The following is a 9640-nucleotide window of genomic DNA, read 5'->3' as shown; positions in this document are numbered from 1 at the left end:
TAGCTCATTTCTCTCTTCATGACAACTGTACGGGGTGAATCTTTATACAGCTCACCTGTTTACATTATATTAAGGCTTAAAGTGATGCAGCATTAGGGGCGTGGCCTCTTTGAGTGACAGGTGGGAGCTGCTAGCTGTCTGCTAGGTGTCCCCTCAGCTAACAGACCGTCCAACACGTCTGACACACAGTTTTTATACTTTAATTAATTTATATGTTAGCACTAATTAGCAGCTATCTGTGTCTGTGCTCACCATACCTGGCTTGTTAGCTTGTTCAGCGTTCGTCACACAGTGATGTGTTTGTGGTGGCCTGTGCAGGGAGTCAGGACTGTTGCAGAGAACAACATTTGATTTGCACTATATTTCTGTACCACTCATAATTAAACCACAGGTGGGAACATCACCATGTGACGAAAGACACCTCGATAGAAACATTTGTAGAGTCTGGTAGAAACCCTTTTCTCTGCTCCCTCCTCGCTCTGTGACTCCAGCTGCTGTGTTACATAAAAATCTTTCCACAGCGCTGCTTTAATCTCGACTTTAATCTCACAAAAGACGGATGAATCAGGTCTCCCGTCCGACTCCAGACCGCTGATTCACAAACGGCCGGCACGGAGCTTTGAGTCATGAGATCAGTGAGGATTTAGACGTCAGAGAGGATGTTAAACGAGATGACTTCTGTAGCGTGCACGAGGTGATACTGAGAGACGTTTGAATAAGGCTGAGCTGAGCTCACGCAGATTAAAGGACTGTCGGGATGTCCGTCAGGGTTTCCCCGACAGAACTTTTAATAAAATCGACTTAAAGAGATGGCACTGTATTGCCTTGCTATAAGTATTGCACTGTATTGAGCCCCTGTATTTTAATTTATCCCAAGACGCTCTAATAAAACACAGAGAAATATTCACCTGACGTGTGTTTGAGTGCGTATATATACTGTGTATGATGTATATGCATGTGTGAAAGTGCACTCGCGTGTCCCGCCTGCCTCCCTGTTGGCATATCTGCAGGAAAATGACCTATTTACAGCTCGCTGTGTAAGAAAGTCATCAAGCTCTGCTGTATCAGACTGGATGTGGAGGGGGTTCTGTGTCGTATTCTGTGTCGTATTCTGTGTCGTACTACGAGAGTTATAAAGAAGTACTTCATGCTTATCACTCATACAACACATCAGAAACATCTAAACGGACAAGGTTGTTGACCTGCTGACCCCTCAGACAGACTCAAACAGGCTGACCCCTCAGACAGACTCAAACATGCTGACCCCTCAGACAGACTCAAACATGCTGACCCCTCAGACAGACTCAAACAGGCTGACCCCTCAGGCAGACTCAAACATGCTGACCCCTCAGGCAGACTCAAACATGCGGACCCCTCAGACAGACTCAAACAGGCTGACCCCTCAGGCAGACTCAAACATGCTGACCCCTCAGACAGACTCAAACATGCTGACCCCTCAGACAGACTCAAACATGCTGACCCCTCAGACAGACTCAAACATGCTGACCCCTCAGACAGACTCAAACATGCTGACCCCTCAGGCAGACTCAAACAGGCTGACCCCTCAGGCAGACTCAAACATGCTGACCCCTCAGACAGACTCAAACAGGCTGACCCCTCAGACAGACTCAAACAGGCTGACCCCTCAGACAGACTCAAACATGCTGACCCCTCAGACAGACTCAAACATGCTGACCCCTCAGACAGACTAAAACATGCTGACCCCTCAGGCAGACTCAAACATGCTGACCCCTCAGACAGACTCAAACATGCTGACCCCTCAGGCAGACTCAAACATGCTGAACGCTGCGTGGTTTCACAGCTTGCTTTTTTATGTTCTGAACTGTTATTTATTTTCACTGTTGAACACTTTGTCTTTAAAGGTGTTAATTGTTTATCATGATTTTAAGCGTTGCAAGAGTGTGTTGCTAACGCTTTATTTACAATAATTTCTAGAAAGTGATATGTAACTGTTAAAAGATGTCCCAGGGTACAGCTGTGTACTTTGGTACATATAATATGAAAAATGATGCAGTGTTGAATCTGTACACTTCCTGTTAACACACTGCATCTCAGCTAAACATGTGAATGTGTCGAATCCATCTTCAGGAAAGCATACAGCGCCGCTCTGTAGCTCTTATAAATTGCTTAATTGACAGAGAAAGATTTGAAAGGCACTTTGTTTCAAAACAAATGTAAACAGGTTGAAGCTGGATCTGCAGTTCTGGGTAAATACTGTCGATGTTGTTTATAACATGGTGGCTATTAAACCCCCTGCAGACTTTGTGCAGACAAATGCCATGAGGTAACATACAAAAGGTGAAAAAATTAAACTAAGCTAGGTTGTGGATTAATTAGCAAGCTGAACCTGCAGTTACTGCTGCAAAGCTAACATGCAATGAAGTGGAGTCAGCCTCCTGTAAACAGCCGTGTCAGATGCTACAGCTAACCTCACAGCTACAACTTTATGGATGAGAAAAGCAGACGCCACCATTAACAGAAGTAAACTGTAACATGAAACATGCAGAGACTCCAGCCGCCATGATGCCGCCCGGTTTGTAGGCTTCAGCTGTGTTCGAAATGCCATGCTGTATGAGCTGTACGTACTGATTTGGCCCAAAATGTAGTATGTAGTATGCAAACGAAAGCAAAATGTGCAGTCTGCCAAAAATACCCGGATGTTGTACTGATTTGGAAAAAATCTCCTGTATGCATCGAACCAGTGTGCCTCGGAACGTCACAACGGCAGTTGAAATGATAGACGGCAGCAGCATTCGAGCAGAAGGGGGCGCTGTAGCTAAAGAAGCAGCTTTTTGCTGTTGGCTGTTGTTTACTTCCACTTTCCAAACCTGTAAACTGCCGCCTCGTGTAGCATGCTGCAAAATAAATGTGTGCAGCTGCGTCCTTCATATTACTGCTGAATGTAGTATAGTATGTAGTATGTAGTGTGTAGTATGTAGTATGACATTTTGAACACAGACAATGGCTCGGCAGAGGATAGCTGTCCCTGTAAACACATAACATCTCAAACCATGAGACTGAGATATTTGGTAAATATGACCTGTTTTAATTTCTTTTCATGTCCGCTCTGCATGCATACAGGCATGTGTGGATCAAATCAAGCAGCCTTCGAGACAAAACTATACTCTCCTCTTTTTTGTTTCATCTTTGTGACACCACACATTCTGTGATTATGTAAAGTCAGCGTGAGCAAAACAAAGGTGCGAGTGCTAAATCTAACATATTTGACAAAGTAGAAAGACAGAACTTTTACATTTATACGTTGTTTCCTCCGTTCTCCTCATGCACGCGTACTTCCTGCTAGGACGCGGTCGTAAGCCTGCACCTGTGCAGACTCGCTATGTAAGGGCTTAACAGTGCACTTACACGCCGCGCTGAGGGGTTTGGGACGGACCTCGTGTGGCGAACCTTCACAAGAACGCACAAACGGAGGGGGAGTGGATAGGGCGAGGGGCTGATTTGGGATTGGGCCTTCCTATTTGAAGCCTCTGCATTTTGGCGCCATGTTGGTTTCCTGGAGTCAGAATCGACCACATTTGGACAAAGAGGGTGGAGCTGGAGATGAGCTAAATAGCTGAGGTGACACCTAGCAGACAGCTAGCAGCTCCCAGCTGTCGCTCAAAGAGGCCACGCCCCTAATAATAAGCCTTAATATAATGTAAACAGGTGAGCTGTATAAAGATTCTCCCCGTACAGTTGTCATGACGAGAGAAATGAACTATAGAGACCCAAACTGTTTTTTGTACCAGGCTGTAAACATGTTTATTTGTGCTGTAAAGTTTAACATGGGGCTCTATGGGGACTGACTCACTGCTGGAGGCAGCCTCAAGTGGACACCAGAGGAACTGCAGCTCTTGGCTCCTCTGCGTTGTCTGCATTTCTCAGCCCCTGAGGTTGCTGCTTGGAAACATCAGAATTTCAGAATGTTTATAGAAAGTTTGTAGTGACGACTTAGAGTCATTAAATCATGTCTGACTCACAGGGAGTTAAAATTAAATTACAGTAATGTTGCTTGACCTTTAAAATGAGGTGATACACGAACAGTCATCTTCTGATTAAGGCGAACGATGTGAATTATTAATCTGAGTCATGTGATCATAAATGCATCCTCAGTGTCATCCCCTTCTCATCTCTTCCACTTCCTCTCCCTCACTGCGGTCATGTGATGCTGATGATGTCATGTCTGTTTCCGCACACTGACCTCATCCCGACGCCTCACAGGCAGGAAGTGCTTGTCCTGCACCGAGCACGATGCTTCAGGGAGAGCGAGATGAGGATGGTTTGTAGAAAGTAGAGAAGAGGAAGGAGAGTTGAATCTTTTAAGAACAGTGAGTTTAAATAATGATTAGTAATAGTGATGAATAATATTAGTTACAGAAGCGAATCTATGTGAGATATTATTATCTGATGATGGAGGTGGTTCAGGTGTGACAGATGATAACAGGGACGTGTGTAACGATGAGGGGGATAAACATCCTTAACGAAACATAAAGGTGCAGCCTCGGTGTCACCTCTGACCTGTGAAGCTGAAGTGAGTCACCGTCATTGATCCTGTCGGGCACGATGAGTTCATCAGACTGTTTTTTGTTCAGTTGCTCTACTGGCATCACTTCTGCTTCTGCTAAAGCTAATGCTAATGCTAATAGATACAGAGCCTGAGTCACCCCGCACTGCAACACACTGGCTCCTGCTGCTGCTGGTTACTGGGTCATTCTGTGTGTGTGTGTGTGTGTGTGTGTGTGTGTGTGTGTGAGGGGTGTGTGTGTGTGTGTGTGTGTGTGTGTGTGTGTTGCACCCACTATTAAACCGTCTTTGCTTTAACAGGATAATTAATGTTGTCTTCTTCTGTCTGTGGATTTAATAATAACATTTTAAAGACGTTAATTAAACGTTCATGTTTAGACCGGAATTCACCTGCTTCTGTTCATCACACGTTCACACACGTATTGACGGACAGTTTCAGGTCACACCTCACATATATTCAATTTAGCAGCTTAAATGATTGTATAAGTGAGCAGTGCATCACAGTCACCAACCAAAACATTACTGCAAACACAAGCAGAGCTGGATTCGATCTCACAGAAATGAAAAACATTAACAAACAAGGTAACACTACACTGATGGGCTCATGGAAAATCTGTATTTCATATAACAAATCCTGCTTTATGGCACAACTGATGATTAGCGAAACTTTTTAATGGAGGACATACTTTAAAAAGTATTTCTAAGTAATATTTTCCCTGAGTGTTTCCTGCTTTGTTTTAAAACAAGTTTCTTTCTGTGAGCTGCATATTTTATTCAGAGAAAAGAAGATATGAATAAAACATTTCATTTGTCTGTGCGTCGCGTCTGGTGGTGCTAAAAAGGATTTAAAGCTACAGCTGAGATGAAGGGGAGAAGACACACACACACACACACACACACACACACACACACACACACACACACACACACACACACACACACACTCTCATACACATGGACCCTGTGTTGTGTGCAGTGCCATGCTGTGACAGCCTGCATGTGAGAGAGCGAGAGAGAGCGAGTGTGGGAAAATAAAGGAGTGGGGCATAAAAAGAGGGATTTCTTCCGTCCTCCTGCAGACTGAAGGAAGAGTGGAGGAGATAAAGAGAGTTTGTTGTCATCTGCCTCCACATACGCCTGACTCCAACTGTTTTTATGGGATTCTTGTTTATTTACTTGCCTGTGCAGATGGAGAGGTACAGAGTGGATATGTGTTGTTGTCCTGATTTGCATTGGTATTTATGGAGAATACGTTTTTTGCATTGACTGTTTATAAAGAAGGACGATGTCTCCACCTCCTCTCGTTGTGTAAAAGTGAAGCTAAACCCCCCCGGAGCGGCCGCTGCCATCTTGCTCATCTGTATCCGGAGTGTGTGCAGTAGAGATCGGCTGGTGGAGCCGCAGTGTTGACGTCCCGACCCTTCCTCTACCCGACACACACCTTTACCTTGTGGCCGTCTTGGCGCCCTCAGGTGTCCTTGCTGTGTTGGAGCCCTCAGGTGGGCTCAGTCTGCAGCAGAACAGCTTCTTGTGTCGGTCTGAAGCAGATATTCACGCTGATGGAAAGTTCAATGACTGTAGTGTTAGTGTTAGTTACGTCTCCTCTCGCCGTTCCTCCTCTACTCTGCTGCTCGGGAACAGAACGCTGCAGGAGCCCCAATCATGAGGCCACGCCCCCTTTTTATAGCATCAAATAACTAATTTAAAGTAAACTTGTCAGAAAAATGAACACTTGGACATAAATCAGCATGATAAGAACTAACTATAATGACAGAAACCACGTTGGAGAAAAAAGTATTTGACGTGTATTTTGATTTTATAGTTTGACTCATGTCCCATCTGTTAACATGGAGGAGGCGGGCTTTATGAGCTATACTGCAGCCAGTCAGCAGGGGGCGATAGAGAGGGTTTGGACTCACTATTAGGGAGCTGTCATGTCGGCCATCTTCTTATACAGTCTGTGCTGTTTAGACCTGGGAACTTCCTCTAATGCTAACATACACAAGAAGGAGTCTGACACTCTCTGAAGACCTTTCTGTCTTTACTTGAAAGACATTAACTGGATTTCTGTTGATTATTTCCCATCATGCTCCCGGTGTGAGTTCAAAAGAAGAAAAACATAATGGAGCAGATACAGAAGCAGCTAATGTGTGCAGATGTTTGTGCTATCTGCACTGAGGCCAAAACATTACGGATATAAAAGGCAGTCACTAACTTTTACAGACACATGCAAATGTACCTGTAATAAAAGGATTGATTATAAACATCAGAATAATACATCAATTTATATTTCTAAGAAATTAAATGAGCATCAATGACATTGAATGATAATAAACAACATGTAGTGAAGTGGGAAGAAATGAAAACATATAAATAAGAGTTAAAGTCGTTCTTGTTTTCTTCTTTTTTAGTTACTTCTCTGCACGTCTGTATTGACCTCTCTTTTCCTCTCTCTCTCCAGTTTACTCCAATGAGGCTCGATCGCCCGCATTAGGAATCCTGAACCTCTCTCTCCCTCTCTCACACCATGAGCATCGTGGCTCTCTCCCCCGCGGCCCCCGAACCGCTCTCCCCCATGGTCACCTCCGTCACCCCGACCCAGGACCCTGACACCTCCACCTCCCCCACCGCCGCTGATGATGTCACCGCCGCCCCTTTCAGCCCGGACACGGACCATCAGTCCCAGGATGGGGCCTCCTCGCCCGGTGCGGGCCCCAGCCGAGGCCTGGGTCGAGACCCCTCCAGGAGGTACCCAATCAGTCTGACAGTAACGCAGTGGTCCTAAACAACAAAATAAAAATGAAACATACGAGGGCTGCCTCCTAAACGTGGTGGTCTACATTCATCAGGTTTTTACTGAGAGTCGTATTATCAGCAGAGGTCTCTCCTTCAAATGTTCCACTTTCTTCTCCTGCTAGTTTCAGTCTGTCTGCTGCTTGGTGCTGCGCAGGAGGTCTACAGTCGGTTAAATCAGAGGCCGTTGGAAAAAAGGGGGACGAGAGTTATTTTAATGAACCAAAGCAGCGAGTAAAAGCTTACACTGTCATTAGAGTCAGGAGCAAACCGTTCCCCTTTAACATGTAACGAAGTCATTTGACCTGTTCAGATAAAAACAATGTGTGAGAGCAGCTTCAGGTCATTACATCCGCCTCATGTGCAGTATGTGTCATTTCAGGTCAAAGAAACCTCCGCCCCTCCACACCGGAGCCGACTGGAAGGTCGTCCTCCACCTCCCGGAGATCGAGAAGTGGCTGAGAGCCACCAGCGACCGAGTCACGCAGCTCACACACTCTGTGGGACAGGACGGCGACAACAGACACGTGGACGTCCACCTGGTGCAGCTCAAGGTAAGCTGCTGGTGCATCTGTGAGCTCATGTGGTGCATATCTTCTGACAGCGCCGGAGTGATTGACATCATGTGGTTTGTTCAGGAAACTCTGAGGCTTAAAGAAACAGGTCCACACAAAGCCCAGGACACAGGTGGGGTTAGCATCTGGACCGTGTCATAGCTGGGGTGGACTGTGAGACAGAAGGTGAACGCTCTTTTACCTGTCGTCTGCTCATTTCCTGTGATCTGATTTTAATGTTTCGGGTGGTCCGTCCGTCCATCCGTCCCATTCTTGTGAACGCGATATGTCAGGAAAGCATTGAGGAAATATCGTCCACTTCCACTTTGGCTTGAGGACCAACTGATGTAAACACTGATGGTTAGAGGTCAAAGGTACGGAAGCCCTAAGCGGACATGAATCCATACATTTTATTTATTTCATTTTCACGTGATAACGATTTAATTTCCTGTTGTTTTCTCGAGAACGTCGACTTATTTATCTCGTTGTCTCAAGATAACAAAGCTGGTTTTCTCGTGATAACGGGATAACTTTCCAACGATCTAGCTCCTAACATGTACGCTTAGGGCTTCCGTAGCATGGCATGTCGTGATCTGGCCTATCACAGTTTTGTTTTGTTTTCTAGATCAGCAGAACATTATCTTGTTGTCACGAGGAAAGCTTTGTCATCTTGAGAAAACGAGATGAATAAGTCGAGAAAACAACTGAAACTAGCTCATTATCAGGTAAACAGAGTACATAAAATGTGTGGCTGCGTGTCCGCTTAGGGCCTCCGTACAAAGGTCAAGGTCACTGTGATCTTTTAACAAAATTATTTGAGTTAAGAATCTATACGCTCATTTCACACACATTTCTTATCGGCTTAAATGAAAAAGGGATGCCATTTTTACCCACAAGGTCGAAGGTCAACTTCACTGTGGCATCATGAAGTCCTTTTCTGGCCAGTATTCCCGTATTGTGAACACTGGGTTGAAAGCTGTTTGACTCCAGCCTTTGTCGATGAGTGAACGGTCTCCCTCTCGTGTACCTGTTTGTTTGCCGTTGGGAGGAGGTCTACTGACAGTCACACGATCTGCAGAGAAACACGCAGACACGTCCTCTGGTATTGTCCCTCCTGTTAAACGTAGACGTACTTTATGATGTTTTTTCTTCATGTACTCTTTGAAATAAACTGCAGCTCGACTGGTGGGCGGAGCCTTCAAGCTGCGAGGCTGTGACTGTAGTTTACTGTCATTGAGGCAGGTTAAACACTGTGTCCAGTATCCTCTGAGTCTGTGGGATTTTTTATGTCAAATTCCTCGACACGCTCGGTGCAAATACGTCCTGAATTATCCTGAACTGTAGTTGTTGAGGTTATTGAATTTGGCTCTACTTTAATAACCTTAAAGGCTTGTAAAGCTGTGTCCCGACTAAACATAAGAGCTGATATTAAAGGGTCTGTTATGTTATAAAACACTGCTCAGACTAAACAGAAGTAAAATAAACATGTTTTATCAGGTTTTTAAATATCAAGAGAACTATTGATGAAATTAATGTCAGAAGAATTTAAAGTTCTGCGTTTGTTCAAACAAAACAGACGTGATTGGACAGTTTCAGGCATATTCGGTTCTTTGTAAATGTCCGACAGAGATGCCTCTGAATGGAGAGCCCAGAGTCAAAGCTTCTCAATCGTCTTCCAAACTGAACGTTCATCAACTCTGTATTGACCCAAAATGATCTGAGCGAGATCTCCGCAGGTCGACTCTGCC

The 9640-nt window shown here is 44.9% G+C and overlaps 1 protein-coding gene across 1 annotated transcript in view; it reads left to right on the top strand.

Annotated features, from left to right (window-relative positions):
* The first annotated feature begins 6048 nt into the window (after nt 1–6048).
* Nucleotides 6049–9640, top strand: part of akap6 (A kinase (PRKA) anchor protein 6) — a 159546-nt gene continuing 155954 nt past the window's right edge. Inside the window, exons 1-3 of the mRNA XM_069662538.1 lie at nt 6049–6133; nt 7007–7293; nt 7721–7892. Of these exons, the coding sequence (XP_069518639.1) occupies nt 7073–7293; nt 7721–7892 (393 nt within the window). The 5' untranslated portion in view covers nt 6049–6133; nt 7007–7072. The remainder of the gene's footprint in view (nt 6134–7006; nt 7294–7720; nt 7893–9640) is intronic.

The sequence above is a fragment of the Semicossyphus pulcher genome, unplaced genomic scaffold, assembly GCF_022749685.1.
Source record: "Semicossyphus pulcher isolate SPU_LCO1_2020_fin unplaced genomic scaffold, fSemPul1.0.p SCAF_14, whole genome shotgun sequence".
Taxonomy (NCBI): Eukaryota; Metazoa; Chordata; class Actinopteri; order Labriformes; family Labridae; genus Semicossyphus; species Semicossyphus pulcher.
Note: the sequence above shows the minus strand (reverse complement) of the source record. Positions and strands in the feature narration are given on the sequence as shown.